The sequence below is a fragment of the Neofelis nebulosa genome, chromosome 7 (genome assembly GCF_028018385.1).
Source record: "Neofelis nebulosa isolate mNeoNeb1 chromosome 7, mNeoNeb1.pri, whole genome shotgun sequence".
Classification (NCBI taxonomy): domain Eukaryota; kingdom Metazoa; phylum Chordata; class Mammalia; order Carnivora; family Felidae; genus Neofelis; species Neofelis nebulosa.
In genome coordinates this window covers 148,194,948-148,215,334 of record NC_080788.1, presented here as the reverse complement: position 1 = coordinate 148,215,334, position 20,387 = coordinate 148,194,948, and the positions used below count along the sequence as shown (strand labels likewise).

The following is a 20,387-nucleotide window of genomic DNA, read 5'->3' as shown; positions in this document are numbered from 1 at the left end:
TTTTACACAATCAAACCTAAGTCTGGAGCTTGATATATATGCCAGAGGACATGCAAATGGGGCCGTCTCTGTGCTGATAAAACCAACCCAGCCCGACCGTGCAGCTGGGAGACGAGCCCCAGCCCCAAGAGTCCCAGGTGTTCCCATTCTGTGATCAGCACAGAACACACACACCTCACCATGGAGTTCGTGCTGGGCTGGGTGTTCCTGGTTGCCCTTTTAAAAGGTAATTCATGGTGAACGAGGGACATTTACTCTGTGAATGGATATGAGGGAAACAGTGAATGTGTGACAGTTTCCTGACCAACATGTCTTGTGTCTGCAGGTGTCCAGTGTGACGTGCAGCTGGTGGAGTCTGGGGGAGACCTGGTGAAGCCTGGGGGGTCCCTGAGACTCACCTGTGTGGCCTCTGGATTCACCTTCAGTAGCAACAGCATGAACTGGGTTCGCCAGGCTCCAGGAAAAGGGCTGCAGTGGGTCGCATATATTAATGCTGATGGAAGTAGCACAAACTACCCAGACTCCGTGAAGGGCCGATTCACCATCTCCAGAGACAACGCCAAGAACACGCTGTATCTGCAGATGGACAACCTCAAGACCGAGGACACGGCCACATATTACTGTGCAAGAGACACGGTGAGGGGACCTCACTGGGAGCCCACACACAAACCTCCCTGCAGGAGGGGATCAGCACCACCAGGGGGTGCACACTATGCACAATTCTGCTTTGTGTTCCCAGGCGCAGGTGCAGATGGAGGTTACAGGCAGGTTTCCTTTCAGGGTCTGGGGCTTCCTCTCCACACAGCAGTTTCCCCAGGGAGCCTCCCTGGTTATATGATTCTGTGTTTACCTATTAACTCTCTGAATTAGCAACTGGGTTGTCATAGGGAAACTAGACTAACATGCACAAAGACACAGTTGTTTGCACTTGCTTACTCTGGTCCCTCAATATGAGTGACTTACAGATTTCCTGAGGCATAACAGCTGCACATTTACAGAATTCCCAGATGTGCTCCCTGTGCAACCAGGACCACAGGATCCCACAGCTCCTCCTTATCCTCACCCAGCCCTTGTCCCAGTCAAACAACGTGACACTTTCTTCATAGCCCTTTGCTACTCAGGACTTTAAATGAGCTACAGCTTTATTCAATTACTCTAAAGGAGAGACAAACAATCTCCATGTATTAGTCAAGATTCCCCTGAGGAACACAACCCAAATGTCATTGGTTTCCATACCTAAATATGTTGAGAAGACCCATGATCTACTGTCACAAGCTGAAGACCCAGGAAAACCAGTGATGTAATTCTTGTCTGATTCGGACTAGTGTCTAGTCTCAGAACGTGGAGAGCTGATGATGTAACTCTCAGAAAAAGGGCCAGAGGAGACCAATATTCCAGTTGAAACAAGCACATGGGAAGTAAAAATGAGGGAATTCGTCCTCCATCTGCATCAGATTCTATTCACAAACTTAATGGAATGGGTGGTGCCCAGGCAGAAAGAAACCATGGATGGAAATGCCAATCTCTTCTCGAACACATCACAGACATCCACAGAAACAGTGGTGAATCTGGGCACCCATGACACAGTCAAGATAACCTATAAAGTTAATCATGACAAGTCAACCCCCTGTAAACGTGGAGCTCAAAGACTGAAGAGTTAAAAGTGGATCCCATCATTGGGGTGGAGTCTGGTGGGCACAGCAGTGCTCCTGTGGAGGAGGACAGAGGCCCATAAGGGGAACTGTGGTCTGAGTATCCCCTGGGTCATGGGGAGAGACAATTCCCTTCGTGGAGTGCATTTGGGAGACGGGGCATTGCCTCTCATAGGACAGGAGAGCTGACAGGCACCATTAAAGTTCCATGATCATTAGCAGAGGAGCCTCTTCTGAGAGCAGCTAGCTGGATGCTGCCTTCTTGTTGTTCTTCACCATGCACTCCAAGCCCCTAGTATTGATGCAGCTGCCCATCTGGGGTAAATCAGCTCCAGGCACAGCACGTCAAGACCCTCTCCCAGAGGATCAGTGGGGTCCCTATCATATTGAGTTCACACAATTTGGAGTTTTAAAACCCAGCTAGAGCTCCTGAGATAAAACATAAGAGCCCTGTGCCACCAGATGGGCCAATGGCTTGGACGCAGACAGGGTGAAAGCAATTCTGACAGAAGCCTGGGACCCACAAGTGTTCTCTCTGTGTGAGGGCTTCTTGAACAGGGGAGGCTGGGAAATCCAACTCCAGGGACTAGAGAGGGAGCTGATGCCAATATTTCCTCCCACCAATCAGCATGGACAGATTTCACTCAGCAGCACAGCATCCCCAGTGCAAGCTGACCCACTAACACCAAGCTCCACCTACTCTAGCCCCCATCAAGTCCTTGCTTACTAGGAAAGAGTGCCTGGCAACCAGACCACCACTGCACCCCTTCCTCCAAAGACCACCGTAAACCCCCACACGCACCAAATCAGCTGATCATACAGTGAGGCATATCCTCACCTCTAGGGGAGATAGGAATTAGCCTCTTTTAACAAGCAGACCAAACTCACCTAGATAAAACTCACAACACTGGGCACAAGGTCCAACACTCCCCACTGGAGGCAAGGAGAAAATCTGCAGAGGACTGTCCTGAGGGACAGAGCTGCCAAAACACGACAGCACAGTGCCACGGAACATAAAACAAATGCTTCATGAAGTGTCAGGCCCTGGACAGTATGTGAACACTTCTCAATAAAGATACTACCCTAGAAGCAGAAAAGATAACAGGATTTTCTAAAACATTTAAGAAGGCAGAGACATACACAACAACATGATGGAGGAATTCATCCTAAAAGAAAAAATGATAAAACGTCATTGTGAGTGATATAATTAAAACACATAAACTAATGTGCCTCAAACAGAATTTCTAAAAACTCTCATAATGAAACAGGATTTTCAAAAAGTATCATAAGATACTAGCGATACTAGCTGTGCTTGAGGAAAATATATGAGACATGAGGGATACCCTTACTGCAAACAGAAAAGACCTAAAAACTAGTCAGGATGAAATTTTAAATGTTGTAACCGAGATGTGAAACTGATTGGATATAATGACCTCAAGGCGGAAAGAAGCAGATGAATGAGGAAGGGACATAGAAGATAAAAGTATGGGGGAAATGAAGCTGGAAAGAAGAGGAAAATTAAAATATTGCATCACAAATGTACTCTTAGGGAAATCAGCAACTCCATAAACTGTAATAACATTCTTTTGAAAGGAGTCCCAAAAGAATAAGAGGGAGAAAAAGGGGATACATTTTAGCTGAGTGAATTATAGTGAAAATTTCCACAAGCTGGGGAAGGAAACAGACATCCACATCTAGAAGGCAGAGAGAACACCCATTAAAATAAAAATAAAAATAAAAAAGCAGGCCAACACTGAGACATATCATAGGAAAATGGCAAAATATCCAGATAAAGAAAAACCATAAAAGCATCAACACAAAAGAAGTTGCTAACTAACAAGGGAAGATTAAAAAAAACTATGGCAGATGTCTCTACAGAAACCTTCATGCAAGTAGGGAGTGGCAGCATATCCTCAACATGCGCAATTGAAAATTTTGCAGCTAAGAATACTTTCTCCAGTAAGGCAGTCATTCAGATACAAGGAGTGATAGAATTTCCCAGACAAACAAAAACCAAAGGAGTTCATGGTCTCTAAATCAGCCCTGCGAGAAATTAAAGGGGACCCTTTGAGTGGGAAAGGAAGGCTAAAAGTAACAAAGACTAGAAATAAACAGAGAAAATCTCCAGAAACAATGACTTTGGAGGTAACAGTATGGCACTAAGTTTATATCTATCAATAATTACTGTGAATGTAAATGGACAAAATGCCCAATCAAAAGACATAGGTGTTTCAACCTAAAACACCTTTAGATTGAAAGTGAGGGGAGGGTGAACAATTTATCAGGCTAACGGACGTCAAAAGAAAGTTGTAGTGCCACACTCATATCACACTAGTTTTCAAACCAAAGTTTGTTACAAGAGATCAGGAAGGCAGTATATCATCATAAAGGGGTCTATCCAACAAGAAGATCTGAAGCTTTAAATATTTATACCCCAAAAATGTAAGCACTGAAATATATAACTCAATTAATAAGAAACATAAAGAAACTCATTGATAATAGACAATAGTAATAATAGAGATCGTTAACACTCCACTTACAACAATGGAAAGACAATCTAAGCTGAAAATCAATAAGGAAACAATGGCTTTGAAAGACACATGGACTGAATGGACTTAACAGATATATTCAGAACATTCCATCCTAAAGCACCAGAATACACATTCTTTTTGAGTGCGCATGGAACATTCTCCAGAACAGATCACATACTATGTCACAAATCAGCCCTCTACAAGTACAAAAAGACTGAGATCATTCCATGCGTATTTTCAGAGTCCAGAGTGCTAACCATTACACAATGGAACTCCATGCGTATTTTCAAACCACAACACTATGAAACTTGAAGTCGACCACAAGAAACATTTGAGCAACACTGCCAATACATTAGGTTAAAGAACATTGTAGTAAAAGCGGAATGAGATTTTCAGGAAATTACAGAAGCAATAAAAAAATACATGGAAGCAAATGAAAATGAAAACATGCCAGTTCCAAACCATATGGATGCAGCAAATTGATGGAAGAGTGAAATATATAGCAGTACAGGCCAAACTCAAGAAAGAAGAAAGGTCTCAAACACACAACCACTTTACAACTAAAGGAGCTAGAAAAAGAACAAATGAACCCTAAAGCCAGCAGGAACAGGTAAACAAAAAAGATTAGAGCAGAAATAAATGATATAGAAACAAAGAAAAACAGTAGAACAGATGAATGAAACTATAAGTTGGTTTTTGTAAGAATAAATAAAAATGATAAACCCATGGGCAGACTTGGCAAAAACAAAAGAGAAGGGACGAAAGTAAATATAATCAGAATTTGAGAGGAGACATCGCGACTGACACCACAGAAATACAACTATGAGAAAATAGTTTGGAGATTTATATGCCAACAAATTGGGCAATCTGGAAGAAATGGATAAATTCCCAGAATAATGTAAACTACATAAACTGAAAAAGGAAGAAAGAGAAAACGTGAACAGACTGATAATGAGCAAAGAAATTGAATCATTAATCAAAAATCTACTGACACACAAAAATCCAGGGCCAGATAGGTTCACAGGTGAATTCTACCAGATATTTAAGAAGAGTGTAAAATATTCTATTTAAGTAGAATAGAATATTCCTGTCTTCACAAACTGTTCCAAATAATAGAAATGGAAAGAAAACTTCCAAATTCATTCTATAAGATCAGTATGATCACGGTTCCAAACCAGATTAAACCCCACTAAAAATGAGACTTACATGCCACTAGCCCTAATGAGCAAGAATACAACAGTTGTCAAGAAAATACTTGCAGGGGTGCCTGGGTGGCTCAGTCGGTTAAGCGTCCAACTTTGGCTCAGGTCGTAATCTTGCAGTTCGTGAGTTCGAGCCCCGTGTCAGGCTCTGTGCTGACAGCTCAGAGCCTGGAGCCTGTTTCAGATTCTGTGTCTCCCGCTCTCTGACCCTCCCCCATTCATGCTCTGTCTCTCTCTGTCTCAAAAATAAATAAACGTTACCAAAAAAAGAAAGAAAATACTTGCAAATTGAATCCAACAAGACATTAAAAGGATCCTTTAACGTGACCAGGTGGGATTTACTCCTTGGCTGTAAGGGTGGTTCAATAGTCACAAATAAATCAATGTAATACATACCATCAATCAGAGAAAGGATACGAATGATATGACCCTCTCAATAGATGAAAAAAAAATTGACACAGTACAGCATCCTTTCTTGATAAAACCCTCAACAAGGGGTAGAGGAAACACACCTCAACATCATAAAGTCCGCACATGAAAACACCACAGCTAATATCCTCAGTGGGGAAAAAAAACCTTTTCCTCTACTGTCAGGAACACAAGAGGGATGTCCACTCCCATCATGCTACTTAACACAGCAGTGGAAGTCTTATCCTCAAAAACAGACAACAAAAAATAAAGGCATTCAAGTTGGAAAAGAAGAAGTCAAACATTCCCTCTTCACAGATGACATGACACTCTATATAAAAAACTCAAGACTCCACCAAAATATTGCAAGAACTGATACACAAATTCAGCAAAGTCACAAGATACAGTATCAACATACGGAAATCGGCTGCATTTCTACACAGCAATAATGAAGAAACAGAAAGAAAAATAAAAAAACTATCCATCCCGTTTACAATTGCACCAAATATAATAGGATACCTAAAGAGTTAAAATATCTATACTCTGAAGACTCTAAAAACGGTGAAAGAAACTGAGGATGACACAAGGAAGTGGAAACACCTTCAATGTTCATGGATTTAAGGAGCAAGTAGTGTTGAAATGTCTCTGCTACACAAAGAAACGGTGGCTTCATGATTATGGATTTCATGCTATATTACAAAGCTGTACTTATCAAGACAGTAAGCTACAAGCACAAAAGAGACACACAGATCAAGAGAACAGAAGAGTAAACCCAGATATGGACTCACAAATGTATGGCCACCTCATCTTGGATGAAGTAGGAAAGACTATGTAATGGGAAAAAAGACAGCCTTGTCAACAGAGGGTGTTGGGAAAACTGGACCAGAACATGCAGAAGAATGAAACTGAACCACTTTCTTACTCCATACACAAAAATAAATCCAAATGGGTGGAAGACCTAAATGTGAGACAGGAGACCATCAAATCCTAGAGGAGAACAGGCAGCAACCTCCTGGACTTGGGACATAGCAACTTCTTACTAGACGTGTCTAGAGAGGCAAGGGAAACAACAGCAAACTTGAACTACTGGGACCTCATCAAAATAAAAACCTTCTGCACAGCTAAAGAAACAATCAACTAATCTAAAAGGCATTCTACAGAAATTAAGAAGGTATTTGCAAGCCACATATCTGAAAAAGGCGTACTATCCAAAATCTATTAAAAAAACTTCTCAAACTCAACACCCAAAATACAAAGAATCCAGTGGAGAAATGGGCAGAAGACATGAGGAGATACTTTTCCAAACAAAGCATTCCGATGGCTAACCGACACAGATAAACATATGCTCAACATCACTCGTCATCAGAGAATTACAAATCAAAACTACAATGAGAGATGACTGCACACCTGTCAGAATGGCTACAATTAACAACTCAGGAAACAACAGATATTGATGAGGATGAGGAGAGAAGGGAACCCTTTTACACTCTTGGTGGGAATGCAATGTGCCCGGACCATTCCAGAAAACAGTTTAAAAACTAAAAATTAAACAACCTTCCACTCCAGCAATTGCTCTACTAGGAATTCATCCAAAGCATACAAAACTTCTGATTTGAGGAAGTACATGCACCCCAATGTTTACAGCAGCATTAACTATGACAGCCAAACTGAGGAAAGAGACCAAAAGTCCACCATGTGATTAATCTGCTATATGTATAGAATGGCATATTACTCAGTCATAAAAAAGAATGAAATCTTGCCATTTGCAAAGATGTTGATGCAGCTACAGGGTATCATGCTAAGCAAAGTAAGTCAGTCAAAGATGACAAACACCATATGATTTCCTCCTATGGGGAATTTAGATCTAGGGGAAGGGGAAAAAGAGCAAGAAATCATAAAAAAAACTCTAAGGTTAGAGACCAAACTGAGGGTTGCTGGAGGGCAGGTGTGTGGGGGATGGGATAATGGGTGTTGGGGATTAAGGAGGCCACGTGTTGTGATGAGTACTGGGTGTTAATGTAAGTGATAAACCAATAAATTCTACTACTGAAATTAATATTACACAATATGTTAACTAACAAATATTTAAACACAAATTTAAAAAAATTTAAAAAGTGGAAAAAAGGAACGGAGAATTGTTGTCACAAATTGTCATGAACATGGAATCTACGGTAGTGAGTCTAACGTCTTGCATTTACTCATTATATCCCTAACTGATGGTGGACATAAATTAACATACTCATGAATTTTCACAGCAGTGCCAGGTGGGCTGGAATTCAAACCACAGCTGCCCTTCCCAACTCCCCTGTGCCCACACATCATGGGCAGCTTGTCCAGACACCTGCACAAGAACCCAGGTTGGGCCTCAGCAGGGACCCACATCTGCAGAACTGGAAAGTGTGGACAGTTGACGCTTCCTGAGAAGCTCTGGGTTTCCTTCCCCGACTTGCTTTCTCAGCTCCCTTGTCTTCCTTTCCTATCTCTTGAAGAGAACCATGTCTCCTGTTAGTGGTTCATGAAAATGAGGGGCTATATGTTCTATAAACATTCAATATGACAGGTAACATACAAGGGGACAAAAAAAAAAAACCCATATGATGCAGCCTGTCTCGCGGCTCCTATCACCCAATGTGGTAGAGTACAAATAAACCTAAGTATTCATTTTGTCAAAAAATGCACAGCACGTTGGAAAAGTATTAAGAGATGAGAAGCCTGGAAGAATTCCACAAATGGAGATATGAGCTCCCCTTGGAAGGAAGAAGAAAAATTACAGTCCCACACACGCAAGGGTAAAATAATTTTAGCAAATGATACAAGAGTTTCAATGTGTTCTATTCATGAAGTGTCTAAAATTGGCAATGCAAAAAAATGGATTTTGAGGGTTTCACATAGAATTGTGAAGGAAAAATTGTGTCAAAAACTCGGTTGTGTGCACAGAGCTCAACGGCTCCTGAGACATATAGAAAGCCCACCACCTGAAAAGGTAAACGTGTTTTTGGACCCCAGGAGCATATCTGTCAAATCTGATGAGCAGTCTGGCCAAAGAGACACAGAATGGCAACTCTTGTGAAATTTGAACTTCAATTTCATATATTTCCACATAATTTCCATATATTAGGAAAAACCATGCCACGAAAATGATTTGCTAGAGTCTATAAATTTAAAAACAAACGACAAAACTCTAAGTCACCAGAGACCAAATAGGGAACACGTCAACATTGAGAGAAACCAGAAAAAAACAAGACTTTTAGTTACATTGTGAGTCAAGAAATCAGTGGGGTGCCTGGGTGGTTGAATCGGTTAAGTATCTCACTTCAGCTCAGGTCTCGATGTCACGATTTGAGGGTTTGAGCCCCGTTGTCAGGCCCAATGCTGACAGCTCAGAACCTAGAGCCTGCTTCAGATTCTGTGTCTCCCTCTCTCTCTGCTTTTCCCCGCTCACGTTCTGTCTCTCTCTCTCTATCAAGAATAAACATTTTAAAAAAATATTAGTCACAAGCAATCAATCATCAAGAATAGGAAAACTATAGCTAAGAACACAACACCCATAAAAAGAAATGGTATCAATAGACTTTGTGAAAATCAAATACGCTTATCTGCCCACATGAATACCAATAGTAGGATAAGTTACAGAGTAAGAGACAACATTCACAAATTGCATAACCACCAAGGGACCTGCATCTTGAATATGCTAAAAAACCTCAACAGTCAATAGGAAGAAAGGAAACAAACCTCCATAAAACAAGCACAGCCTTGTGTAGTAGACATCCTATCCTTGAGGTTATAGACACATTAGTTACTGACTGGAGAAGACTCTTCACACCATCGACTGTCAGGGAAATTCAAATCAAGAACGCAATAGATGCCCTATACACACATCCCAATGGCTCCGGAATGAAAACAACATTGACAACAACATCCAGGTGAGCATCCAGCATACGTGGGGCCTCAAACAATGCAGGAAGGTTGACAAACAAACACCAGCTCTGGAAAACCGTTGGCTGTTGCTTATGAAATTATACATGGATGACATAAAAAGGAACCTGGAAATACCACTCCCGAGTATTTGTCCCTGAAGAATGAAATCCCATGCTCAGAAAATAAATGGTGTGTAAATATTTATAGCATCTTTCTTAGTGTTAGAAGCTCAGAATAAGGCAAAAGTCTTTCTAAATATAAAGGAATAAACCAAGTACGAAACTTCCATCAATGGGATGCTTTGCCAGAGAACTGTGACACTACTGATGCACACCTGAAACCAGGTGAAACTCAAAGACATGACGTGGAGGGAAGGGCGGTAGTCCCATAATTACAGAGGTGGTGTGACCTGGGACATTCACACAGCCAGACCATGGTGACAGTGGTTTGGCTGGGCATTCCTTATCTCTTTCTTTCCCAAACCACATGATGAGATACTGTGCTTCATTTGACAGCATTCCTATGTTCAACCACCCTCTGATGTATGGAGTCTCCACAGACTGAACCCTACAACCTCGGACTCCTCTGAATGGAGAGTTGTTGAGACCATATTTTGATGTGTGTTCTGACAGGAGCTGTTCCCTCCACTGTCCCTGACTCTGGCTCTCTCCTGCAGGTGAGGGGGAGTAGGTTAGGAATCCTCCACTGAAACCATCTGTCTCCTGCACCTGACTCTCCCACAACATGAGGCCCAGAACTTCTTCCTCACACTTAGGTGGAAATGAAGTCAGTTCTATCGGAACAGATTTGCTCCTTGATTTAGAGGATTGCTCCATCTCCCCCTTGCCCTGGGCAATACTCTGGGCAAAGGACTGAGCTGCAGGGTGTGTCGGGGACAAACAGGATTCCAAACAGTTTGGAAACTGAGGGCTCTGTTTAGGGGTGGCTGGCAGCTTCACTGCCTTGTGGCTTACTTGTCCTGTTGGCATGAGACTCCTGCCATACAAGTCAGGTCTGGGGTGATCAGGTTCCCAGCATCCCTAGTGGACTGTGCCCAGGGCAGAGCTTCCTTCCTGGGAGTGGGGCTGCCAACAATGAGTGAGTCGCACATCTCAGGCACCTGCTGGGGCTTGGCCTCAACAGCAAACAGCTTAGGGTCACTGACATCCTGTCCCTCTGGGAAAGAGTCCTCTGAACAGGAGCTGGTCACCGGGAACCGTGTGTATTGGCTACAACAGTCTGGAGGGGAGGTTGCAGCCAGGCTCAGGGGCACATGCCTATAGTCACAGTTACTTGCACTGGAGTTTCTTCTTGCTGATCTGGGGTGGGAAAGGAAAAGAACATACCTTAGTTCAAATAGTCTAGGTATTCTTTCTGGTAGCATATTTTCTGCAATAGATGCTTCTTCATGGGCTGTATGCCAACATGGCCATTTACAGGCACTATAAATACATTATTTGAGTTTTTCTTCAAATTCCAGTTAGTTAACATGCAATGTAATATTACTTTCAGGTGTAAAATATAGTGATTCAACATTCCAATACAGCACCCAGTGTTCGTTATGAGCGCTCCCCTTAATCCCCATCAACTACCTCCCCATCCCTCCACACACCCTCCCCAGGGTAACCAGCAGTTTTTCCCCTATAGTTAAGTATCTGTTTCGTGGGGCTTACGTGGTTCCATGGGTTAGGCCCACGACTCTTGATCTGGGCTCTTGTGTTGATCTCATCATTCCTGAGATCCAGCCCCACTTTGGTTTCTGCACTGACAGCACGACGTTTCCTTGGGATTCTCTTCCCATCTGCCTCTGCCCCACCTCCCATTCTCTCTCTAAATAAATAAGTGAACATTGAAAAAATCGCCTATTTCTTGGTTTGCCTCTTCTCTCTTATTTGTCCCTTTGCCCATTTGTTGTTTCTTAAATTCTACATATGGATGAAATCATGTATTTGTCTTTCTCTGACTTATTTCAGTAAATATAATACTCTCTAGGCCCATCCCTGTCCTTAACAATAGCTAATGTCATTTCTCTTGCGGCTGATAAATATTCCAGTGTGCGTGGACGGGGTTATGTAGATATACCACGTATTCTATACCCATTCATCAATCAATGCATACTTCGGCTGGGTTGTTTCCGTAGCTGGGCTGTTTATGACATAGCTGCTATAAACATAGAGGTACAATTCCCTTAAATTAGTATTTTTGTATCCTTTGGGTACATACCTAGTAGTGCATTTGTTCTATCGTAACGTAGTTGTATTTTTAGCTTTCTAAGGAACCTCCATGCTGTTTTCCATAGTGGCTGTGCCAGGGTGCATTCCCAGCAGCACCTCAAAAAGGATCCTCTTTCTCTGCATCCTCACCAACACCTGTTGTTTCTTGTGCTGTTGAGTTCAGCCTTTCTGACCAGTGTGAGTTGATATTTCATTGTAGTTTGGATTTCTATTTCCCTGATGAGGAGTGATGTTGACCATCTTTTCATGTGTTTATTGACAATCTGTAGGTCACATTTGGAAAAATGCTTATTCATGTCTTCTGGCCATTTTTTAACAGGATTATTCAGTTCTGGAGTTGAATTTTATACCATATATAGAAAATCTGAAAGACTCAACCAAAAAAAACCCCGCTAGAACTGGTACAATAAACCTGTAAATTTGTAGCATACAAAATCAACATATAGAAATTTGTTACATTTCTTTTTTTTTTTTTTTTGTCTTTTTTTTATTTATTTATTTATTTATTTTTTTTAATATATGAAATTTACTGTCAAATTGGTTTCCATACAACACCCAGTGCTCATCCCAAAAGGTGCCCTCCTCAATACCCATCACCCACCCTGCCCTCCCTCCCACCCCCCATCAACCCTCAGTTTGTTCTCAGTTTTTAACAGTCTCTTATGCTTTGGCTCTCTCCCACTCTAACCTCTTTTTTTTTTTTTCCCCTTCCCCTCCCCCATGGGTTTCTGTTACGTTTCTCAGGATCCACATAAGAGTGAAACCATATGGTATCTGTCTTTCTCTGTATGGCTTATTTCACTTAGCATCACACTCTCCAGTTCCATCCACGTTGCTACAAAAGGCCATATTTCATTTTTTCTCATTGCCACGTAATATTCCATTGTGTATATAAACCACAATTTCTTTATCCATTCATCAGTTGATGGACATTTAGGCTCTTTCCATAATTTGGCTATTGTTGAGAGTGCTGCTATAAACATTGGGGTACAAGTGCCCCTATGCATCAGTACTCCTGTATCCCTTGGATAAATTCCTAGCAGTGCTATTGCTGGGTCATAGGGTAGGTCTATTTTTAATTTTCTGAGGAACCTCCACACTGCTTTCCAGAGCGGCTGCACCAATTTGCATTCCCACCAACAGTGCAAGAGGGTTCCCATTTCTCCACATCCTCTCCAGCATCTATAGTCTCCTGATTTCTTCATTTTGGCCACTCTGACTGGCGTGAGGTGGTATCTGAGTGTGGTTTTGATTTGTATTTCCCTGATGAGGAGCGACGTTGAACATCTTTTCATGTGCCTGTTGGCCATCCGGATGTCTTCTTTCAATAATGAAGCAGGAGAAAGAGAAACCAAGGAATCTATCCCATTTAAAATTACACCAAAAACCATAATATACTAGAAATAAACCTAAGTAAAGAAGTAAAAGATCTGTACTCTGAAAAGTCTGGGACATTTATGGAAGAAATTGAAGAAAACACAAAGAAATGGAAAAATATTCCATGCACATGGATTAAAAGAAAAATCATTGTTAAATGACAATACTATCCAAAGCAACCTAGACATTCAATGCAAATAATTCAATTTCCTGTCAAATAATACCAGCATTTTTCACAGAGCTAGAACAAATAACTCTAAAATTATCATGGAACCACAAAAGACCCCAAATAACCAAAGATCTTGAAAAAGAAAAAAACCTGGAGGCATCACAATTCTGGATATCAAGCTATATTACAATGCTGTAGTCGTCAAGACAGGATGATACTGGCAAAAAAACAAACAAACATAGATTGATGGAAAAGATTAGAAAACCCTGAAATGGACACATCACTATATGATCAACTAATCTTTGACAGAGCAGGAAAGACTATCAAATGGAAAAAGTCCCTTCAACAACTTGTGTTGGGAAAACAGGACAGCATCGTGAACTTGTAATGAACCTGGACCACTTTCTTACAGTACACACAAAAATAAATACAAATTGAATGAAAGACCTAAATGTGAGACAGGAAACCATCAAAATCCTAGAGGAGGACGCAGGCACCAACCTCTTTGACCTTGGCCAGAACAATTTCTTACTACACATGTCCCCAGAGGCAAGGGAAACAATAGCAAAAATAAACTATTGGGATCTCATCAAGATAAAAAGCTTCTGCACAGCAAAGAACAAATCAACAAAACTAAAAGGCAACTGACAAAATGGGGGGAGATATTTGTATGACATCTCAGACAATGGGTTAGTATCCAAAATCTATAAAGAACTTACCAAACTCAACAATCAAAAAAACAATTAATCCAGTGAAGAAATGGGCAGAAGACATGAATACATATTTTTCCAAAGAAGACATTCAGAGGGCAAAAAGACACAAATAAAGATGCTCAACAACACTCTTCATCAGTGAAATATAAAGCAAAACCACAATGAGATACCAACTCACACCTGTCACAATGACTAAAATTAACAATTCAGAAAACAAAAAATGTCAGCAAGGATGCAGAGAAAGGAAACCCTTTCACACTGTTGATGGTAATGCAAACTGGCACAGCCACTCTGGAAAACAGTGTCGAGATTCCTCAAAAAATTAAAAACGGAACTATCCTGTGATCAAGCAATTGCATTTATCCAAGGATACCAAAGGTATCCAAAGGACACCAAAAGGCTGATTCAAAAGGGCACGTGCATCCCAATCTTTATGGCAGCCTTATCAACAAAAAACAAATTGTGGAACAGCCCAAATACTCATCAACACATAAATGCATAAAGAAGAGGTGGTAAATATATACAATGCAATATTACTTAGCCATCAAAAAGAATGACATCTTGCCAATTACAATAATGTGGATGGAACTACAGTGTATTATGCTAAATGGAACAAGTCAGTCAGAAAAAGTCAAATATCCTATGATTTCACACATTAGTGGAATATAAGAAACACAACATACGGAAAGGAAAAATAAAATAAATCAAATCAGAGAGGGAGGAAACCAGAAGACACTCTTAAATACAGAGAACAAACTGAGGGGAAGTGGGGGAGGTGGGCTAAATGGCATGTGGCCATTAAGGAGGGCACCGGGTGAAATGAGAACTGGGTGTTATATGTATGTGATGGTTCTCTAAATTCTACCCCTAAAATCAGTACTACACTGTATGTTAACAGATTGAATTTACATTAATATAATACAAGAAAATTATATATAGAGAGAGACTACCTCAAAATAGCAAGCTTCTGCACAGTGAAGGAAACAATCAACAAAACAAAAAAACAACCTATGGAATGGAAGAAGATATCTGTAAATGACATATCCTCAGGGTTAGTTTCCAAAACGTATAAGTTTTTTAAAATTGTTTTCAGATTATCAGTAGAGAGTGTGTCCATGCAGGTCAGCACACTGTTGTGTGAGAAGGAAAACTCGTGTCTTCCACTTGTATATTGTGGTAAGATCTCACTGAAAATGAGACCCACACTCTTCACAAAATTTTAACGATATTTTACAGTATTGTTAATTACAGGGATAATGATGTGGAGACCCCTCTAGAACTTAATCATCTTGCATAACACAAAATCATAGCCCTTGAGATCTACTCCTCACTGACCCTCCCTGCCAGGCCCTGGAAACTGCCATTTCACTCTCCATTTCATTGTTATCAAAACCCAAATTCAGCTGCCTGTTGCTGGAAAGGTCAATGTTCAAAGTTTTAGTTTGAGTGGCAAAGGAATTTGAGCTATATTCAGAAGGCCAGCAACTGGAGAGAAGGCAAACTCTTGTCCAAACGCCACCTCTGAGGTTTCTCCCTGACCCAGGGCGTTTTAAAGCAGTAGAGGGTACTTAATCAAGCAAGGGAGTGCCATGGTCAAAACCATCTTTTGATCATGGGCAGACTCCATGGTGAAAGCTGCAAAGTAACCTCAACTCCACTCCATCTCCAGCTGAAGAGGGAACCAAACTACATGGGAGGAGACTGCCAGAGGCCAGGAAAGAACCCCCATAAGGGATTAGAGGAGAAAACCCCTGGGGCTCACACATGGTCAGCAGTACTTTCTGTTCTCCCCAGCTGGCATAAGAAAATACTAAAATACAACCTTGTAGTTCACCAATCATCACTCAGAATACTGACAAATGTTTTCCTCAGTGAACTCAGAGGAAACTTCAAAGCAAAAACCAAAAGGATCAAATGGCTTGCAAACTAATAGCCAAGGAGAATAAGACACACAAAACTACAAAGCAATTTTTTGCATCACCCATAAAGGTAAAATTGACAATGTTTACCTCCACATCACAAGGAAGCAAAAGCAGTGGTCTCTGTAATGAGGAAAAGTAGTCATCCAAAGAAAGTGACCCAGCAGTACCACAGGACATGGAATTGGTAGAGAAGTTCAGGGTGTTATAACTGCATAGCCCATATGCAAGTAGCTGGAGGAAAGATTGAAGGTGTTGACTAGAGCCATGCCTCTGGGTCCAAATCCCTACCCATGTCCATGTGACTACTCTTGACCATGGCCCACCTTCCCCTCCCACATCCACCCCAGCTTAACTGATGTGTAGGGTCACACAATGCCACACCCTGGGACTGTTGCCGAACCCCACAGGTGGCCCCCACGTGCAGGGTGCTGGCCACCTGGCACAGCCCTCTGTTCTCTCTGATGGTCTAGACCTGGCTTTGCTGAGGATCCTCCATTTATCCATTCTCACTGGCAGATGTCCCTGAGCAGGGGCATGAGGCTGGCAGAGGGCCAGGTCACCCTGAGGGCACCCCTCTTGCTGTTTGCACTCTGGGCAGTGCTGGCTCCTGTGCAGGGTTCTCAAGGGCATCCCTCATGGTGCTACATCTCCTCTGAGATGGTAATTCCCAAGAAGGAGCCACACCACAGCAAGGGCATTCAGATGCCTGGCTGTCTGTCCTATAGCCTGCGTTTTGGGGGCAAGAGACATGTTATGCACATGCGGCACAAGAAACTCTTTTGGTCCAGACTCTGCTGATGATGACTCAGGATGCTCAGGGAGCATCCTGACTACACTTTCATGCCTCCAGACTGTTACTACCTCGACTACCTGGAGGAGATTCCTCTTTCCATGGTCACAATCGACACAGGCTATGGCAGCCTTGAAGATATCATGAAGTTGGATTAAGTTGCCTATGAAATGAGACCCCTCGGTGATTTCCAATGGTTTGAACACTTTGTTTCTCAGATAGTCGCAGACATCTGTGCAATGGGACCTACTTATAACCTAGGACATAAGGAGGACAGGGGACCCCCTTTTCCTCAAGGAAATGCCAGTGCAGCCCCAAGGATCTCTAGTAAGTTCTGTTCATCCCATCACAGAATTTTCAAAGGACTTGCTCTCAGTTTCAAAACAATGTATAGTATGTTAACCACGTGAAAAAAGTGCCCAATTCCTAGTAAGGCTAGTTAGCTTAATTGAGTCAATATTTCATGGTATTGATGTAAGTTATTGGTTTCATGGTCATTTATACTGAGAGACGTCAAGCTCACACGGGCAATTATGTGTTGCATCAGAGTCCTTTTTTCTCTTCAATAGTATGAGTCAAAGTATTTTTGATTTCTTAAAACACATTCACCCTTAATGTGATTTGAGATGGGCCCCATGAGGTTCATGGCAGTCCAGTTGTATATTCTATATGCCATCCACCAATGGGTTATATGCCATCATTCTGAGTTATTTAGGCAGACATTATTTACTCTTGTCTGTCATAGCAACACATCAGATGGCAAGAAATTGTGGCTTGTGCATTGACACTGATGAATGTGCTTGCCAAAAAAGGTCCAACTGCATTAGGACCCAATTAACTGGTATAATGGAAGCTTTCAGTAACTGTTCCTTCATTCATATGCAGCACATAATGAATTGTGGAACAGGCAAGTGCATGTTCAACACTGAAATGGTGCATTTAAATAAAAGCCTGACCCACTATCATTATGGAAACTACATAGTGGATCCAGGAAAGCAGTGTGACTGCGGCTCATTCAACCAGTGCTACAGCAATCTAGACTGTATGCGTGATTGTAACTGAACCCCTGGGGGCAAATGTAATACAGGCAGATGCTATACAGACTGCACCAACTCCGCTGCTTGGACACCCTGCAGACCAATCCAAAATATACGTCATCTTCCAGAGTTCTGCCATGGGGTGACCTTGGCATACCCTGATGACTTCCATATGCAAGATGGAACCGCGTGCACTGAAGAGGGCTGCTGCTATCATGGAAACTGCACTGACCGCACTATTCACTGCCAAGAAAGCTTTGGCAGAAATTCTGGGAAAGGTGAAGATGTCTGCTATACCATAAATCACAAAGGCAGCCGACATGGACACTGCAGAAGACCCCGGGGAATTCAATGCTGAACCTGTTCCCATACAGGCGTGCCGTGTGGAAGGCTGCAGTGTAGGAATGTCACACATCTCCCTCAACTGCAAGGGCATGTTGGATTCCATCTGTCGGAGATCCAGCGTTCTGATGTTTGGGGCTGGATTCACAGCGTAGCACAGGAACAACCCAGATTGCTCACGTGAGAACTAGTATTTCCTGTGCTTCTGGAAAGTTCTGTCGGGATACCTACTGCACTGGCAGTGGGGCTCAGCTGAATTATGACTGTATCCCAGAGAAATGCAGTCACAGAGGGATGTGCAACCATAACAGGAACTGCCACTGCCACATAGGCTGGGATCTTCCATGGTGCACGGACAAGGCACTGGTGGGAGAACAGGTTGTGGACCCCTCCGAAAAGAATTCAGTCAGTCAGGCAAAGTCATGAATCCATGGTATATCTCAGAGTGGGTTTTGGTCACATTTATGCCATAATAGCTGCATTCCTCTTTGTTGTTTCTGGAAATGTCAGAACTATAAACACAGAGAAAGTTAAGGAAGAGATTTTTGGAGAAGACAATCCATAATTTAGCCTCCAGACCCCTGAACAACTATAGACAATGCATCTGGTGCATCTGTAAAAATACAGTATTGAGGTGGCACAGCTGACATCCACATTTCCAAGGGTCTGCAGGAGACACAGGGGTCCTCAGGCACATCACAGCTCTGACACCAGGTGTCTCATGGGTCACCGACCATCACTCTGAAATAAAACTTGAAAACTGCATGCTTCTGGCTTTTATGTAGTTTTTAGGCCTGTAAGAGTCCAAACTGAGCCTTAGTTTCTCGGAAGAGGACCTGAGTCAGAGCTGTGTCTTGAGCAGAAGTGTCTGTTTCCAGAATTAAGAGAAGTTGACACAAGCTCCTTTATTGGCAACTTCATGAGTTTTCTCCAAAACTACGCTGTTGTGGACTGAAAAGTTTCTCATTCTCCAGGTAATCTGTCTTCCCCCAGTCCTATGTGGGCTCAGGATAATGGAGGGCTACCACCCACCCATACTGCCTGTCCCACACGGGGGTGTCTGCGGGCTGTGAGGGAAGGGGACTGGCATTAGGTTCCACTAGTGCAAGCTGTGCCTCGCTGGAGAGCAAATTCCCAAATGTGGGAGACTGAGACCATGAGGCTGAAAGGAGCACCCCATACATCAATCAGCAAGGTAGGCACAAGTGTCTATGGATGACTCTGGCATCCAGAGGGAGACCGGGAAAGGTGAATCCCTGCTCTCATTCTCTTGCCTATTTTCAGTGAGTTTAACCTTAGATAAGAATCTGCCTATGGTTCCCACTTTGGTTTCCCAAGAACCTTCTAGAATAACACAGAGGTGAGCCTGTGAAAATTAGCGAATTCAGCCCCATCCGCTCCCAAGAAATCCTGTACTTTCTACCCGGTTTTCTATGTCCTGATCATGGCGAATGTGGGATGGAGGCCTGCCCTTCCCTGGGTCCTTGTGCCCTCTTGTTCTGGGCTCTGTAAGCCATAAATCCTGTGCTTCCATTTCCTTTGTTGGGGGTGTACTGAAACCCCACCTTCAGTCACAAGGGGCCCGCACATCTCATGTACCCCAAGCGAGAGCTCAGATGCCTAGGGGGCTGCCTGTCACCCACTGTGACTTGCTGTTGCCACTTCCTTCAGCAGGTCACAGTCTACATGTTCTTAATTCAGTCCAGAAGCTGAGTCCCACAATACATTTATCCCCAAGGATGGGATTGGGAGCCTAGCTGATGCCCCCCTACAATGCCTTAGACCTAAGAATGGCTCACTCGTTCCTCACCCTCACGTCTCAGCTGCTGTGGGAAGGAGCTGGTGCTTGCTGCTGGTCTGTAGCTTTGATTTGGGCTTATGCCAGGTGTTGCCAGAAACCCTCACCCTAAATTATCAGTGCCATAAAAGGTCAGACTCCCTGCAGAGACCAACAAGCAGGCACCAGTCTGGGTGCAGGGGTGTGTATTTCCTATTCACCTCCAAAGGAGGTGGACACCGAGAACAGTGTTCCTAGATTAGTGTTGAAGAAGACGCCAGCTGCTTGGTCCAGTGTGTTGCGGCCAGCACCGTG

The 20,387-nt window shown here is 42.6% G+C and overlaps 1 gene segment (V, D, J or C); it reads left to right on the top strand.

The window, feature by feature from the left end:
- Nucleotides 1-329: 329 nt before the first annotated feature.
- Nucleotides 330-20,387, top strand: part of LOC131517850 (immunoglobulin heavy constant mu-like) — a 136,683-nt gene continuing 116,625 nt past the window's right edge. The window contains 1 exon segment of the C gene segment in view: nucleotides 330-622. Coding sequence covers nucleotides 436-622 — 187 coding nt within the window.